This window comes from Bombina bombina, chromosome 3 (assembly GCF_027579735.1).
Source record: "Bombina bombina isolate aBomBom1 chromosome 3, aBomBom1.pri, whole genome shotgun sequence".
NCBI classification, from domain to species: domain Eukaryota; kingdom Metazoa; phylum Chordata; class Amphibia; order Anura; family Bombinatoridae; genus Bombina; species Bombina bombina.
In genome coordinates, this window is record NC_069501.1 from 378,603,924 (window position 1) to 378,623,113 (window position 19,190).

Here is a 19,190-nt window from a genome sequence, read left to right on the forward strand (position 1 = left end):
AAATCTTAGCTTCCAGTCTAATTACCTGCATGTTGGCATCACAGATAAAGGTATTAGCCAGTTTAAGAGCCTTGATCCTGTCTTGGATCTCCTCTACTGTAGTGTCTTCTGAAATTAGATCAGACAGGGCATCACACCATACCTGCTGCGGGTTGCCATTGTAATCCCTGATGGACATACATCTTTTTTAAATAAGCCTCCAGCTTTTTATCCATAGGATCCTTAAAAGAACACCTATCCTCTATAGGAATGGAAGTTCTCTTAGCTAGAGTAGAAATAGCACCTTCTACCTTAGGAAAGGTGCGCCATGAGTCTCTAATAGAGTCAGCAACAGGAAACATATTTTTAAAAACAGGGGAAGGGGAAACGGGACCCCTGGCTTATTCCATTCCTGTGCTATAACTTCTGAAATTTTCCTAGGAACAGGAAAAACATAAGGAGAATCATAAACTATCCAGCTTAGCTAGAAACACCTTCAGAAGTAACCAAAGATGTTCAAGTTTAAATCTAAAATTAACTTCTTTAGATTTTGAAGATTTCACTTAATTTTTTTTTTTTGCTATTATAAACACATTTATAAAGTTATGTCCGTAGCATCAATGCTACAATAGATAGAAAATCCATCTGACACACACATTTTAAACTTCCATATCTATAACTTTCAAAAAAGGATAGTTTGAACTTTCTTTTCTATTATAATCACATAGATAAAGTTATGTCCTTAGTATCAATGCTGCAATAGATTGAATTTACATCTTTGGAAATAATTGTTGTGCAGCCTGTGAAATAAAAAGCGCTTTGAGTTTTCACCAAGGTATAGTGAGGTATGTTTTGATTCATTGAATACTATGTATCACCTGTATGGGCTGTAAAATTGTTACACATGTGCAATTGCAGTGAACATACGCATGCGCATTGGCCTTGAGGTATTGTGCACGAGCATTTGAGTGATGTAGTGAACGTGTGGAACCGCTCGCTACGTCACTAGTGCAGAATAAGTAAGTGGTGGAGGGGAGGAGTCACAATAAAAAAGGGAGGTATTATATATATATTTTTTAAGTTATACAAAAAGTAAAATAAGATTGTGGAAAAATAACTTAGCAACTTGAATTGACATATGTTAATCTTTACATTGATGCAGTCCAGTTGCATTAGACTTGACCTGTGCTGCTGTCCTTAAATACCTAGAAGGTAAAGGCACTTACCTGAGATCCAGCTGTAGGAAAGATGCTGCTACGTAGGTGTGACAGGCACTGCACTCCCTGTCATGGACTTGTAGTAAAAGGAAGAACAGAGTAACTAACTCTGGCTTTCTGCAAAGGGGAAACAAAATGTTAAAAGTAAAGCAAACACTACCTCGCCGCCTTTTAACTGCTTAAAAGCAACCACTACTCTTACTAAAGAGATTGACACGGACACAGCTAGACCCCAATCCTTCCATGCAGGAAAGAGTACCCATGAAAGGATTAATATCTTCAGACACCAATTTTGCACATCCTCCATTGAAAGAAACAAACAGAATTACTGGTGGTTATGGGTAAGGTAGTTACACTTAACAGCTTTGCCTCCTCCTGCTGGCCAGGAGTTGAATATCCCGCTAGTAATTGGAATGACGTTGTGGACTCTCCATGTCTTAGGAAAGAAAGGTTGATTAATTAAACTAATATGTCCTTTGTTATTGATAGTATATCTGTTTATGTTCTATGCAATTCATTTATCTAATAACAAACTTCTAAATACAGCATTTTTTGCAATTAATTTCTAAACCCAAATATGGATGGATGTTCTGCAGGTTTGTGGATAGTAAAAGTTATCACTGAAACAATTCTAATCACTGATGGAGGCTTCACTGCATGTAGCAAAGTCAAGGAAACAAAATAAAGCAAGTGTAAGTTATAGTGGAATAAATGACCCCAAAAATATGTTATATATAATATTTGTGGTATCTATTATAAAACATGAAATTGTATATTTTAATGCTTACCCATCTTTCCCCAAGTGGTGTCTAAAAAAGTCATTTGCAGCTAGCTTAATTGCCTTTTCCGGGGTAACAAGGGTCAAGTTTACCGCCGCACCTAAAAATTAACAGCTCAATTTAGTAACAAGTCAAATTGATTTTTTTTAAAAATATTTTCCACAAATATAAGGTTATATTGGACACTAGGTATTTCAAGTAATAACTACAAGACTGTGTACATAACAGAGCAAAGAATATATAGAAAATATATAGATATACATAAAAGTCCCCCCAGAATAGTGTGTTAAAGAGTTGAAATTAAGCAATACAAATTAATATGCATAAGATAATTAGTAGAGTATAGCCCATAGTCCAGAAGTGCTAAAGCAAAAGAGAATGTTACTGTAGAATGAGTGGCACATTGTTACTATAAGGTTAATTGCTAGTTTGATTTCAAATTAACAGTTTAAAAATATGTTTTGCTTTGATATAATTGATTACTTTTAGAAGAAAATTGGGCTTTAAACTTCCTTCTTGTATTAAAATGTGTGTAAGTTGTAAAATTTGATACTGCAGTTATTTTATAGCATTTCTAGGTAATGTATTAAAGTGCCATATTAAAATGTCTTTAATAATGTCAAAAACCCTCTAATATTAATCTTTCCAATGGAATATGAAAAAAGTATTTAAACAATATATTTACTTAAGGAAAGAATTCAGTATGTGTATAAGCGATGTGTGAAATAATCACCAACTTATTTATGTACACTGTAACCAAAATTAGGATCTAATTATCTCTAAATTAATTATTTTTATTGTATGTGGTAATATGTGGAAAACTGGGGAAAGTAGCAAAGCAAGACAATTCTAATACAGTGTTATAAGACTTTGAACAAACAGGACACTTGTTAGAAGAACGGAAAGAACTGCAATAAACCATAAAAAGAATGTGTCATGCAAATTAATAAATAAATAAAATAAAAAAGAACACAAAAAAAGGCTATTTACTTTTGACAAGACATTTTTTGTATTCCTGATGCAAGGTATTTTATGGGCTGTAATCTATTTAAAATAAATAAGCAATAGTATGGGGTCCAAGCAACAATAGTACTTAATAAAATTGAGACGTTTAAAATGGATGCAGATATTTTTTTTTAAATATTCTTGCATAATTTTTCAAATGAATGTCTTGCAGAAGTATAGGAAAATGCCAACATTCAAGAAGAAAGCAAAAGGACAAAGACATGCTATAAAATGGAGAAAGGGTGCATAAACACCCACAATTGAGATTTTTTTAAAAAAGGAAAAAAAAAAAAAAAACAACGTTTTGCCTAATTACAATTGCAAGTAGTACTGTAAGAACCATTTTAATGATCCATCGTGGCTTCGCCACATCGGCTAGCCCTCAAAATCCACGGCGAAAGGTCTGCAATATGAAAAACACAGATGCAACAAACAACATTCTTCTAATACAACAGAGACTAGCATATGCTTAAGAAAAAAATGGGCATTGTATTTAATTGTAAAATGTTGAAGACAACTTTTTACTTTTGATTGTGCTACTATGAAGGTTTAATCTTGATGTATTCTTATCTTTATTATTTTGGGTTTAACAGTGCATATAAAAGGTAAAAATTGCAATATTTTGTGCATGTATAAAAAGAATGTTACAATTATATTATATAGAATTCAATTTTCAAACACAAAAAAATGTAATTGTATGTAAAATGTCATTTTATGTAATTGCTATATGATAAGGCACTGTCAAAATTGTTTTTATTTACAATAATATGAAAATATGTTGTAAAATCAGCAATGAAAATGTGCATTAGATGTCTGGTCTCAGAAATAGATGTCACCTTCTATTGAGAATGTTTTTAAAATAAACTGAATAGGACTAGAGCATGCATCTCCTTGCTAACGGACCAAACAAGGTAAAACATAAATTATGCTTACCTGATAATTTAATTTCTATCGTGGGGAGAAGAGTCCACTACTTGTGGGAATTAAGAACCTGGCCACCAAGAGAAGGCAAAGACACCACAGCCAAAAACTTAAACACCTCCCCCACTGCCTTCATCCCCCAGTCATTCTGCCAATGGAGCAAGGAACAGTAGGAGAAATATCAGGGTATAAATGGTGCCAGAAGAACAAAAAATAAATTGAGGTCCGCCCACCGGAGAACGGGCGGGTGCAGTGGACTCTCCTCCCCACAATGGAAATGAAATTATCAGGTAAGCAAAATTTATGTTTTCCATCTAAAGGGGAGGAGAGTCCACTGCTTCATTCATCACTTGTGGGAACAAATACCCAAGCTCTAGAGGACACTGAATGAAAAAAACGGGAAGGTTAAAGAGGCGGACCCTATACTGAGGGCACCACACACTGCAGAACCTTTCTCCCAAAAGCTGCTTCCGCCGAAGCAAAAAAGTAACATTTGTAAAATTTTGCAAAAGTATGTAAGGATGACCAGGTTGCCGCCTTACAAATCTGTTCCATAGAAGCCTCATTCTTAAAGGCCCCAGAAGAGACCACAGCTCTAGTCAAGTGAGCCATAATCATCTGAGGAGGCTTGTATCCCGCTGTCTCATAAGCCAGACGGATGATACTCCTCAACCAAAAAGATATATAAGTTGCAGAGGCCCTCTGCGTCTTCCAGAATACACAAAAAATAAGGACAACGTCTGTCTAAAACTTCAAGGCCCGAACCACATCCAGATTATGAAGTAACCTCTCCTTTGAAGAGGACGGGTTAGGACACAAGGAAGGAACCACTATTTTCTGGTTAATGTTATGACTCGACAATACCTTGGGAAGAAAACCCAAACTGGTTCGCAGAACGGCTTTGTCAGCATAAAAAGACAAGGAGGCTCAAATTGTAAGGCCGCCAATTCAGATACTCTGCGTGCCGATGCAATAGCCAATAACAACAGGACCTTCCATAAGAGAATTTAAATGTCCAGGGCATGCATAGGCTCAAATGAAGCCCTCTGCAAGACCTTAAGCACCAAGTTTAAACTCCAGGGAGGAGCGGATTCCTGAAAACCGGTCTAATCCTAGCCAGAGCCTGAACAAAGGACTGAATGTCAGGAAGCTCCGCAAGCTTCTTATGCAACAGTACCGACAAAGCAGAGATCTGTCCCCTTAGGGAACTGGCAGCAAGACCCTTATCCAGACCATCCTGGAGAAAGGCCAAATTCCTGGATACCTTGATCTTATGCCATGGGTATCCTCGTTCCTCACACCAGGACGTAGGTCCTCCACACCTTGTAGTATATGCGTCTAGTGACCTGGCTTCCTGGCCTGGACGAGAGTGTTGATCACTCTCTCTGAAAAACTTCTTTTGGCTAAGACTAGGCGTTCAATCTCCACGCAGTCACCCTCAGAGAATCGAGATTTTGATGTAGAAAAGGACCTTGAACTAGCAGATCCTTGCGACAAGGTAACTTTGACTGCGTATATGACGACATCGCCACTAGATCCGCAAAACACGTCCTCCGCGGCCACAACGGAGCAATCAGAATAGCCAAAGCTTGCTCCTGCTTGATACGGGCCACTACTTGAGGTAGAAGAGGCAACGGTGGAAATATGTAGATAAGGTTGAAGTCGCAGGGTACCTCCATGGCGTATATTAGTTCCGCCTGGGGATCCCTGGATCGCGACCCGTATCTGGGTAGCTTGCAAATGAGTCTGGACGCCATCAGATCTATTTCCAGCGTCCCCCATCTGGTGCAGATCTCTGCAAACATCTCAGGGTGGAGAGACCATTCCCCTGGATGAAACTTGTCTGCTCAGAAAATCGGCTTCCCAGTTGTCCACACCCGGAATGTGGATCGCTGAGAGCGGAATTGTGAGTCTCTGTCCACTCCAGAATCTGAGATACTTCCCTCATTACTAGAGAGCTTCTCGTCCCCCCCTGGTGGTTTATGTAAGCCACCGAGGTGATGCTGTCCAAGTGGAATCTGTTGAATTGGGACGACCCCAGGGGGGGAATCCTTCAGAGCGTTGAATATTGCTCGAAGTTCCAGAATATTTATAGGTAGACTCGATTCCTCTCGAGTCCATCTGCCTTGTGCCTTTCCGGCACCCCAAACGGCTCTCCCCATCCTGATAGACTCGCATCTGTGGTTACAATATCCCAGGATGGTCTCAGGAAGGAAGTCCCCTAGGACGACTGGCCCGGTCGGGTCCACCAGGACAGGGACTCCCTCTACGGTCTGTCCAGAGATATCTGTTGGGACAAATCTGAATGATCGCCGTTCCATTGTCTCAACATGCACAGCTGCAGAGTTTTGAGATGAAACCTAGCGAATGGAATGACATCTATGCTGGATACCATGAGCCCGATTACCTCCATAGACTTGGCCACATATGTCCTGGAGGATATCTGCAGGGCTAGACAGTTGGATGCAAGCTTGTAACGTCTCTGGTCTGTTAGAAATATCTTCATCGCAGAAGAATCTAGTATCGTACCCAGGAACTCCACCCTGTTGCTGGGGACCAATGAACTCTTTCCTTCATTTATCTTCCACCCGTGGGATCGAAGTAGAAGGTGGAGAGCTCTCGAATGATCCTCCGCCAGATTGTAGGACAGAGCCTGGACCAGGATATCGTCCAGATACGGAGCCACAGCAATCCCTCTGGCTCTTGCTAATGTGAGAAGAGCTCCCAGAACCTTTGTAAAGATTATTGGGGCCGTCGCCAGACCAAACAGAAGTGCTGGTCCAGAAAGGCGAACCTTAGAAATTTGAAATGATCCTTGTGGATTGGAACATGAAGGTATGCATCCTTCAGGTCTATAGTCGTCATGAATTGCCCCTCCTGAACCAGGGGAAAAATTGACCTGATCGTCTCCATCTTGAACGATGGGACTGACAAAAACTTGTTTATGGCTTTTAGGTCCAGAATTGGACGAAACGTGCCTTCCTTCTTTGGGACCATGAAAAGGTTTGAATAATACCCCAGACCTCTTTCTGCCGGAGGAACTGGGACGATTACCCCGAGAGATGAGAGATCCCTCACAAATATCAGGAAGGCGTCTCTCTTTTCTGTTTTCAAAGAGATGTTTGACAGGAGGAATCTGCCTTTGGGCGGATACAATTTGAAACCTATCTTGTACCCCTGGGCGACGACCTCCAGGACCCAAGGGTCTGTAACGTCTCCCCTAAAGGACCCCGCAAAAAGATAGTATGCCCCCTACCTGGTCCAAGTACGGGTCAGGGGCCGCCCCTTCATGCTGATTTTGACTCGGCAGGCTTCTTGTTCTGCTTGGACTTATTCCAAGAGTTTGCTGGCTTCCAAGATCCCTTGGATTGCTCAGATTTTGCAGAAGGCTGCTGGCACTGAGACTTGTCTGCACAAAAGGGACGAAAAGTAGATCCCTTAGGTTTGGCTTTCTTATCCTGAGGTAAGAAGGCGCCCTTGCCACCCATGACCCATAGATATGATAGAATCCAGACCCGTGACAAACAAAACCTTCCCTTGAATGGTAGAGAAAGCAAGCAAGACTTAGACGTCATGTCAGCAGACCACAATTTTAGCCACAGAGCCCTGCAAACTAAAACAGAAAACCCTGACATCTTAGCGTTTAGACAAATAATCTGCATGTTAGCATCACAAATGAACGAATGCTCTACCCTTAAGGCTTTGATTCAATCCAAAATCTCCTTGAGGGAGGGTTTCCACCTCGACCATTGCTGATAGTGCGTCACACCAATAGGTAGCCGCACCAGCCACCGCAGCGACAACCTCCGTCAGTTGGAAAATGAACCCCGCCGGTTGGAAAATGAACCCCGTCAGTTGGAACATCTTCCGTAACATGGACTCCATCTTTTTATCAATGGGTTCCTTAAAGTGAAGGTCAATTTTCATAAATGAGTGCTCGGTTTTTAAAAATACTTTCATTGATGAAAATTAACATTGCACTGGATTTGAAGAAATACTTACCTTTTACTCCTGCAAAATCGGATCGCCGATCTCAGCCTCAGTTCCTCTGTACTGACGTCAGAAATGACGAAAACCGGCTTCCTCCAATCATGGCTTGCACCCCAGAGCGTCCAGCTCATGATGCCTGGCTGTGATTGGAGGAAGCCAGTTTCGTCATTGCTGTGGTCTACAGCAGAAAGGAGGGGGATCGTCGAACCGGCTTTGCAGAAGTAAAAGGTAATTATTTCTGCAAATCCAGCGCAATGTTAATTTTCATCAATGAAAGTGCCCCTGTTTTTAAAAGTATTTTTAAAAACTGGACACTCATTGATGAAAATTGACCTTAACTTTAAAAGAGGAGCTATCCTCAAGCGAAATGGTTGTTCTCTTAGCAACGTGGAGATAGCACCATCCTTAGGGACAGTTCCCCACAATTCAAGCTGCGCGTCCGGAACAGGGAAAAGCTTCTTAAAAGAAGACAAGGGAGAAAAGGGCGAACCTAGTTGCTCCCATTCATTTTTAATAATGTTCGCCATTTTGATAGGAACCAGGAAGGTCTGAGGCACTACCCTGTCCTTGTAAACCCTATCCAGTTTAGGGATCGAAGGTTACTTCGGTAGTTTCGGAACCTCTAGTGTAGCAAGCACTTCCTTCAGCAGGAAACGCAAATGCTCCATCTTAAATTTAAAATCTGGTTACTCCGCAGACGTAGAAGTAGCCGATTCCGACTCAGAAGCGACATCCTGTCCGAGATATCCAGCGGAATCGAAGACCCGTGAGACAGAAAGCAGTGCCGTAACTTCGGTTTGCATCGCATGAAGCATCGCATTTATGGCTGCAGAAACCGCCGTCTGCAATTGATTGAAGTCTGGAGGCCAAAGGGACCCTCCTGCGGGAGGGTTAGTAGTGCCCTGGGGAACTGCTTGAGTAATCGTAGATGCTTGTAGGGAACGCACCTCGCGGGACGGCTCAGTTGTACTAAATACTTTATTCTTTTTAGAAGTAGTAATATTGTCACAACATGTGGAACAGAGCTGTAACGGCGGATCCATCGGAACCTCCTCACAGTATACACAGTTAGTAGTTTTAGGTAAAGAAAGAGTATCCTCCAACATATCAGAGTTCTCCTTAGCTTGTGCCTTTATTACGACCCTCCTATGACCCGGACTACAAGAAACAGCTTTCGTCTCCACCGAACACAGATTGAGAAAGAGGAAGTTACTGAGGCCACACCCAATCACATGGAATGCCATGCAGAACCGCCCCTGCACTGAGCGAAAGACACGCCAAAAAGCCTGCCTCAATCTCGCTCTAACTGTTCCACATTGACAGAGCCTCATCTCACACAAGTGCAGAAAAAACACAATAAAAATTATGTATATTAAAATCCCCCCCTGTTCAATAACCACCTTCCGAGGGTATTACCCTAGATTCTATACAGATAAAAGGAGTCACACTGTGACCCTGTCTTCTTGCATTATCCCATATATATATATATATATATATATATATATATATATATATATATATATATATATAATGAAACAATCTTACCAGAATCAACGCCGTGGAACAGGAACACGACCCTTCAAGTGTGACAGGTTAGAAGCGTCGCTCCTGACATGGACTTGATAGAATAAAAGCAGGCAGCGAAACTCGTCAACGCTGATTGCTTAAGGAGCTGTTAATATGAGTCGGGATGGTTTCACAGAAGAACTCCCCCTGCATCTCCGGACTTTCCCCCATGCTCTCACTGAGAGGCTGACAGGACTACTTAAAACTCCAGTCCCATTGCGAAGAGTACTACCGTCCATAAGAGACTACTCTGAATCTTCAGACACTTCTCTGCCAACCTCCTGTGAAAAAAGGCAAAGAATGACGGGGGGATGAGGGAAGTGGGGGAGGTGTTTAAGCGTTTGGCTGGGGTGTCTTTGCCTCCTCCTGGTGGCCAGGTTCTTAATTCCCACAAGTTATGAATGAAGCAGTGGACTCTCCTCCCCTTTAGATGGAAAAAGGCACTAGAAATATAAAAAGTCAAAGTCATAACTTGACTAATTTAAATAATAATGTTTCTAGTAAACTGCCTAAAAAAATTGTTGCAATTCAAACAATTAATGCATTTCCAAAAGGATTAATGACAAATGTGTGTGTACATTTACATACAGCCAAAGCAGCAAAATATTTTTAGTAGAACAGGTATCTAAAGCTCAATTATTGGAAGGCATAAAACATTTTTATGCATTGATTAATAAACCATTATAACAGAATTGGTAACACAAAACATACCCCTGTACATTCCAAAATAGCCTTCAGAGCGCAAAGTCTTTCTCAAACAATCCCATCTGCAATTAAAAAAATGGTAATTTGTATGAGTAAAGGTGTGTATTAAAGTCATTAGTGCACAAACCGAGAACACACATGGGGTAGATTCACTGTAGCGAATTATGCCTGCTTAACATTGGTTAATGCGGAACAGCATACGTTGTCCGCATTTAACATTGCACAAGCAGCTCTGGTGAAATGCTGCCCCCTGCTCAATTGGCCGCTAGCAGGGGCTGTCAATCATCCAGATTGAGTGGCAGACAGGTTAAGGAGCTTAACCGCTGCTTCTTAACTTACGTTCCAGACGAGCCTGAAACGATGGGCCTCTGAAGCAGCATCTGCTGTTTAATAAATAAAGTAGATAGCTTAGATTTCAAGAAGAGACACATACATGCTTTTGTAAACTTGTTGTCCATTTCGTTGATTTTGCAGTCTTGTTTTAGTTAAATCAATAGGAAAGACACAAGTTACTCCAATGATTCCTGCAATCCCTCCGTTGATAAGCTTGGCAGGAAGGCTTAAAAAAAATAATATAAGAAACATTAATCATTTGCTATATATATATATATATATATATATATATATATATATATATATATATATATATATATATATATATATATATATATATATATATATATATATATATTGAAAACATAATGTCATTCTTAATAAATAACACTTTTAATTTACCTACTAAATTTAGACAAAAATGTATTCAATACAAAAATGTATACTAGTGGTAAGTTTACAAAACTGAGATAAGTGGAATACCTTGCAAATAAATATTAAAGATATGAATTTAATAACACCAGTTTTAGTGACTACATGTTTAATGCAGCATTATTAATATGAACACTTGTAAGATAAAGTGAACCTTAAAATGTATTAACTGGTGCTGAACTTAAAAAGACTGGCTAAAACAGTAACAGTTTAAATTACTTTTTATAAATTTCAGCAATATTTAGAATGTAAATATAATCTATCAACATTTTCCCAAAAAAACATCTAATCAACAACAACAACCAATCTTGCAAGAAAATTTTAGTTCCCAAAAAATATACCAGTAAAAGGAAGTTACAATACTAAGCTTTACTACAATTGCTTTGTGGTTAAAAATAATTAAAATGCTAAATTAATACAACCAACATTTTTTTCTCTAATAACTTTTTTTATGGGGGTATGCAGATGAATAACAGTTATGCATATCAATTACAATCACTTACCTCATTTCTTTGTTAGACATTTTCAAGTTTTATTTCTCAAGACACAAAAAATGGAAATAAGGTAACTTTGGTCACTGGTGTAGTCTTCTTAGTGCACACAACCGCAAATGAGCACTGCAAAAGGAAGAGCACATTTTAAGTACATCAGCTGTTTGTCTATAAATAAACATTGGCACTCACATGCAGTGGGATCAAATGACTCATATGCAGCTTACTGCCATACTCAAATGGTGGGATTAAACCCAATGCCAATACTAAAACAACTACTTGCATCATTCAATTCCATTGTGAAAGAGATCAAGGGCTGGATTACAAGTGGAGCACTAAATTATCACGCACCCGTAAATGTACAAATTTGGGCATTTGTGGGCGTGCAATAATTAACCAGCTATTACAAATTGCTGGTTATTGCTAACGCGAGCTCGCGGTAGAAATTATCACTTATACAATTAACCAGTTACTTCCATTACTAAATGTGCACAATCTTTTTAAATGCACATTTTCTGAGGCACCAGTATTACAATAATTCACATAAAATATGTATATGCATTTTGTGATTGGCTGTCATGATGCACCAAAAAATAAAATGTAACTAATTTTGAAATTTGTCAGAAAAAACTAAATTTATGCTTACCTGATCCACGGATCATCAGTAATTACTATTGGGAATATCACTCCTGGCCAGCAGGAGGGGGCAAAGAGCACCACAGCAAAGCTGTTAAGTATCACTTCCCTTCCCACAACCCCCAGTCATTCGACCAAAGGAAAAGGAGAGAAAGGAAGTGTCATAACTGCCTAAGTTCTTTGCCTTATCCTTTGTATAGCTGTGTCTTTTCACACTTACATAACTTCTCCCCAACAAGCAGTTTAAATTTCCCTCCTACTCATACCAAATTGCTTGATTGTTGAATCCAGCTTCTCACCCTCTAACCTCCTTGCAACCTTTGAGACAGACGCTGCTCACCTCTCTACCAAACACAGGACCGGAACCGGCAAGCGGTGACGTCACACGCCACCGCACACGCTGCAATTTCCCCAAACTCTGCAGGGGAACTCCACTCTGTCCGGACAGACCTCACCCATTACTACTACTAGTAAGTCTCAAAAGTGCTTCCTTCATACTCATACCGCAGTAACTTACGATTATTCAGTAATAACTCCTGACATGCCTCAGAATCTTAGTTAGGTTTCCTTCATATTTAAACGCTCTATTCTACCTATATTCTTAATTATTCACTCTCAATACCTAACTTCAGCCTAAATCTCATTAGCTTTAATTGTTGCCTTAAAGTTGTACACTATGTCTGTTGCCAATAAAGATTAGATATGGTCTGTCTAAAACTTTAACTTGCAATTGCATGTTCTTATATGTGGGAACCAGTTTGACAATACTGAGTGGGGCTTAAGGCTCTGAGGTCTCAGCCATTGTCACACCTATCCTTATAATAAAAGTGAACTGTATCTATTGATTCTGAACCTTGCTGCCTTCCCTCACCTACACAGAATCACTGATACTTTCACTACACTCCTAAGCCTGCAGTTGTGGTCCTAAAAAATTCCCTCTCTCCTTTACAGGGGTGAGATTATCTTCCACAGGCTGACAATAACAATCAAGCCAATACTATGGACCCAGCAGCCTTATTATCTCATGTAGAGAAATTAACTCAAACTGTAGATAACCTTACAACAGGGTTAAATACACTACAATTAGAAAACTCTGCCCTAAAGCAATACATCAATGAAAAAATTGATACCCTCACTACACGTATTAGTTCTAGTGAACCCCAACCTAATCCCCCACAAACATTTAGTGGTATTCGTTCAGAATTTAGGGAATTCAAAAACTCATGTTCCTTATATTTTCAATTAAAACCCAAAACATACTTCAATGATCATTTGAAGGTTCTCACCACAATCTCCTATCTGCGTGGCGAACCACGTATATGGGCTAATTTGTTTTTTGAAACCAATGACCCATTGCTGTACTCATTTGATCAGTTTTTTAAAGCAATGGGACAGCTTTATGATGACCCCTACAAACAGCTGTCTGCTGAGACAGCAATGAGGTCTCTGAGACAACATAAAAGGCCTGTGGAGGACTACATCGCAGAGTTTAAGAAATGGTCCCCTGATACACAGTGGAATGACCTCTCCTTGCGCAATCAATTCCGCCTAGGCCTCTCAGATACTCTCAAGGATGAGCTAGCCAGACAACCCCTCCCAGAGACTTTAGAACTCCTAATAGATGCTAGCATCACATTAGACAGACGCATCAGAGAGAGACGCTCAGAAAAGTCACACTTAGAAACATCCACTAAACAAACAGTTACTACTATGCATCCACCTAAGACAACTACAAAAGCCTCTGAAATCCCTATGGAACTCGGGTTCATCAGAGGTCCATTAACTCTACAGGAAAAATTAAGAAGAAAAGCTTTAGATCTCTGTATGTATTGTGGAGGGATCGATCACTCTGTAAAGGACTGCTCTCAATTACAGCGTAGGAAGGGTAAGATGAACACCACAAGTATATGTTTATCTGCTAAACAAACACAATCTAATCATTGCTCCCTTCCTATCTTATTACAGTGGGATCAGCAAAGACTCAACTCACAAGCAATCCTTGACTCTGGTGCCAGCCACAATTATATAGATTACCAATTCACTATTGTAAATAAAATTCCACTAGTTAAGAAAATGGTGCCTAGTGTACTTCGTTTTATTGATGGTAATGAAATTACATCAGGACCCATCTTATACCACACCATACCTTTAAGGCTTACCACACATGACCAACACACAGAGTTTCTTACTTTTGATGTTATACCCTCACCTCTATATCCCATTATACTTGGTATCAGTTGGTTTAAACAACACGATCCCACTATACAATGGTCAACTTCACAGGTCATCTTTGATTCTCCTTATTGTAAAAATTTGTGTCTCCATCATGAACAAATTTTACTTGATGTTCCTTTACAAATCCCCAAGGAATACATAACATTTGCTGATGTCTTTGACAAAAAAGAATCAGAGAATCTACCCCCTCATAGGGTTTATGACTGCCCTATAGATCTCCTACCAGGAGTTGATATACCTTACGGCCATATATTTCCCCTCTCTGATCCTGAGTTACAACATCTAAAAACTTATTTGGCAGATAATTTGAAGAAAGGCTTTATACGTCCTTCCACCTCCCCAGCTGGGGCTGGTATCTTTTTTGTTAAAAATAAAGATCAATCCCTAAGACCCATTATTGATTACAGAGAGTTAAACAAGCGTACGATAAAAAACCGCTATCCACTGCCTTTAATTCCTCAACTCCTTGATAGATTACAAAATGCTACTATATACACTAAATTAGATCTAAGAGGGGCTTACAACTTGGTACGAATAAAGGAGGGTCATGAATGGCTTACAGCATTCCGTACACGTTACGGCCTTTTTGAATATACTGTGATGCCATTTGGCCTCTGTAATGCCCCGGCTACCTTTCAGTACTTCATAAATGATATTTTCAAGGATTTTTTGGATTTATTTATGGTAATATATTTGGATGACATACTCATATTCTCTACCTCACTTACTGAACACATCAAACATGTCACCCTAGTATTAACACGGTTACGAGAGAATTCTCTTTATGTTAAACTAGAAAAATGCCTATTTCACTCCAAAGAAATTAAATTCCTAGGTTATATTGTATCACCCCAAGGTATCCAGATGGATAATGATAAGATATCGGTAATTCAAAATTGGCCTACCCCAAAAAGTAAAAAGGATATACAAAGGTTCATGGGTTTCGCCAATTTCTACAGAAAGTTTATTAAAAATTTTGCTGACTTGACTAGACCATTAACTAACCTGACCAAATCTGACACACACTTCATATGGAACGATGATTTAGAAGAAATATTCAACTTCTTAAAAAAAGCTTTCACTACGGCCCCTATCCTCCAATTCCCTAATTCTGAGTTGCAGTACATTTTGGAGGTGGATGCATCTAATTATGCTTTAGGAGCAATCCTCTCACAGAGGCAGACTCCAAAAGATCCTCTGCATCCTGTTGCCTTCTATTCACGAATTCTTAATTCAGCTGAAATAAACTACCCAATAGGTGATAAAGAACTGTTAGCAATCAAAACATCATTGGAACAATGGAGACACCTTCTAGAAGGGACCCTTCTTCCAATCTTGATTTACACGGATCACAAAAATCTAGAATACCTACAATCTAATAGGACTCTCAGCGCACGACAGGTCCGATGGAACCTATTCTTGGCTAGATTTAATTATCTTATCACCTACCGTCCTGCAAACAAGAACAAGAAGGCTGATGCCCTTTCAAGACACTTGGTGGACCAAGTGTCACATCCAAACCTTTCACCTCTAATTCCTCTTGACAGATTCTTAGCTTTAACTACAGAACAAAACATTCAGTTCAAATCAGCACAACAGGCTGACTCAAATAAACCATTACAGGTCTTGGATTTACACTCGGATGGGTTGTATTATTATCAACAACAAATTTATGTACCCAACAGTCTCAGAGCAACAGTCTTAAAAACTTTACATGATTCTCCATCTGCTGGACACATGGGCATAAAGAAAACTCAAGAATTAGTCTCCAGATTCTTTTGGTGGCCTACCTGCCTCACTGATGTTGAGGATTACGTTAAAACCTGCTTAATCTGCGAAACTACAAAAAAAGGGAGGACTCCCCCTTACGGGAAATTGATCCCATTACCGACTCCTGACCGTCCTTGGAAGGACATAGCAATCGACTACATAGTCGACCTACCTATTTCTGAAGGGAATAACACCATATTAGTAGTCGTAGACCTATTTAGTAAAATGGCACATTTCGTGCCCTACCATAAGCTCCCAACTTCTTCTGAAACCATTTCCTTAATGATACATCATATATTCAAGTATCACGGACTCCCGAATAGTATCACCTCAGATAGGGGAACTCAATTCACCAGCCAATTCTGGAAACAACTTTGTCACTCATTGGGTATTTCTAGACGTCTCAGTACCTCTTTCCATCCCCAAACTAATGGCCAGACTGAAAGGACAAACCAGTGCATTGAACAATATTTGAGATGTTTCATTTCAGCTAAACAAGATACCTGGACGCAACTACTACCATACGCAGAATTCGCCTTCAACAATTCCATCCATTCCTCTACAAAGTTCACACCGTTCTTCATTAATTATGGTTTCCATCCTTCTTTTGAATGGCATTCTATGGACAGCAACAGCTGTCCTGTTGTGAATGACCTCATCAACACTATTAGTGAATCTTTTTCACTAACTGCTGAAAATATTCGCATCGCCAAGGATCGCTATAAATTCCATTTTGATAAAAAAAGGATTTCCTCGCCTAAATATAGAGTAGGTGACTATGTTTGGTTATCAACACGTAATCTACATTTACCCCTTCCTTCCAGGAAATTATCTTCCAGCTTCATTGGACCATTTCCCATCATAAAAATTGTGAATATGAACGCTGTTACCCTCGCATTACCAGCAAATCTGAAATCCCATCCTACCTTTCATGTGTCTCTCCTCAAGCCTTATAGACAACTTCGTCACCATGATCCTTCTATTCCCCTACTTCCTCATCTACCGGATGCCACCCTGGAGTATGAGGTACAAGATGTCTTGGACTCCCGACGTTTTCGTGGGCAGCTTCAGTATCTGGTCCATTGGAAGGGCTACCCTGATTCGGAGGACTCCTGGGAACCGGCTTCCAATCTCTCTGCCCCCCGATTGGTGGCCAGGTTCCATGAACGTTATCCTGATCGTCCTGGACTCGATCCCCGGAGTTGATCTTTGGGGGGGGGGGGGTCCTGTCATAACTGCCTAAGTTCTTTGCCTTATCCTTTGTATAGCTGTGTCTTTTCACACTTACATAACTCCTCCCCAACAAGCAGTTTAAATTTCCCTCCTACTCATACCAAATTGCTTGATTGTTGAATCCAGCTTCTCACCCTCTAACCTCCTTGCAACCTTTGAGACAGACGCTGCTCACCTCTCTACCAAACACAGGACCGGAACCGGCAAGCGGTGACGTCACACGCCATCGCACACGCTGCAATTTCCCCAAACTCTGCAGGGGAACTCCACTCTGTCCGGACAGACCTCACCCATTACTACTACTAGTAAGTCTCAAAAGCGCTTCCTTCATACTCATACCGCAGTAACTTACGATTATTCAGTAATAACTCCTGACATGCCTCAGAATCTTAGTTAGGTTTCCTTCATATTTAAACGCTCTATTCTACCTATATTCTTAATTATTCACTCTCAATACCTAACTTCAGCCTAAATCTCATTAGCTTTAATTGTTGCCTTAAAGTTGTACACTATGTCTGTTGCCAATAAAGATTAGATATGGTCTGTCTAAAACTTTAACTTGCAATTGCATGTTCTTATATGTGGGAACCAGTTTGACAATACTGAGTGGGGCTTAAGGCTCTGAGGTCTCAGCCATTGTCACACCTATCCTTATAATAAAAGTGAACTGTATCTATTGATTCTGAACCTTGCTGCCTTCCCTCACCTACACAGAATCACTGATACTTTCACTACACTCCTAAGCCTGCAGTTGTGGTCCTAAAAAATTCCCTCTCTCCTTTACAGGGGTGAGATTATCTTCCACAGGCTGACAGGAAGCAACACAAGGTGCAGAGGTGCCTGAGGATTATATGACAAAAAAACAACTGTCTGTCTAAAAATACAGGGCGGGCCGTGGACTCCCCATGTCAAGAAAGAAAGAAATTTATCAGGTAAGCATAAATTTTGTTTTCTTTCTAATGACACGGTGAGTCCACGGATCATCAGTAATTACTATTGGGAATCAATACCCAAGCTAGAGGACACAGATGATAAGGGAGGGACAAGACAGGGAACCTAAAAAGAAGGCACCACTGCTTGAAGAACCTTTCTCCCAAAAGAAGCCTCAGCCGAGACAAAAGTATCAAATTTATAAAATTTTGAAAAAGTGTGTAGAGAGGACAAGTTGCAGCCTTGCAAATCTGTTCCACAGAAGCTTCATATTTGAAAGCCCAGGAGGAAGAAACATCCCTCGTGGAATGAGCCTTGATTCTCTCAGAAGGCTGCTGTCCATCAGTTTCATAGACCAAGCGAATAATACTCTTCAGCCACAAACAAAGAGAAGTAGCCGTAGCTTTCTGACCCTTGCGTTTCCCAGAGAAAACGACAAACAAAGCAGAAGACTGGCGAAAATCCTTAGTCGCCTGTAAATAGTATTTCAACATACGCACCACATCTAGGTTGTGCAGCAAACACTCTTTATAAGAAAAATGGTTAGGACACAAAGAAGGAACAACAATTTCTTAATTAATGTTCCTATAAGAAACCACTTTAGGAAGGAAACCTAACTTAGTACGCAGAACTACCTTATCTGAATGTCCGCCAGACGTTTATGCAACAAAATATTTAACCCTTCAATGTACTCGCAGACAAACACTTCTCCAGACCTTCCTGGAGAAAGGACAAAATTCTAGGAATCCTGACTCCACGAGAACCCCTTGGATTTACACCAGAAAAGATATCTGCGCCATATCTTGTGGTAAATCTTTCTAGTGACAGGCTTACGAGCCTGAATCAAGGTCTCAATGACCGACTCCGAAAACTCGCGCTTAGATAGAATTAAGCGTTCAATCTCCAAGCAGTCAGTTTCAGAGAAACGAGATTTGGATAAAGTAAGGGCCCTTGAAGTAGAAGGTCCT

At 40.0% G+C, this 19,190-nt stretch overlaps 1 protein-coding gene across 1 annotated transcript in view; it reads right to left on the reverse strand.

The window, feature by feature from the left end:
- LOC128653317 (mitochondrial glutamate carrier 1) overlaps nt 1–19,190 on the reverse strand; it is an 83,672-nt gene that overhangs the window by 52,249 nt on the left and 12,233 nt on the right. The window contains exons 2-5 of the mRNA XM_053706531.1: nt 11,431–11,544; nt 10,596–10,721; nt 10,169–10,224; nt 1,985–2,075 (exon numbers count right to left, since the gene is read on the reverse strand). Coding sequence (XP_053562506.1) covers nt 1,985–2,075; nt 10,169–10,224; nt 10,596–10,721; nt 11,431–11,450 — 293 coding nt within the window. The 5' untranslated portion in view covers nt 11,451–11,544. The remainder of the gene's footprint in view (nt 1–1,984; nt 2,076–10,168; nt 10,225–10,595; nt 10,722–11,430; nt 11,545–19,190) is intronic.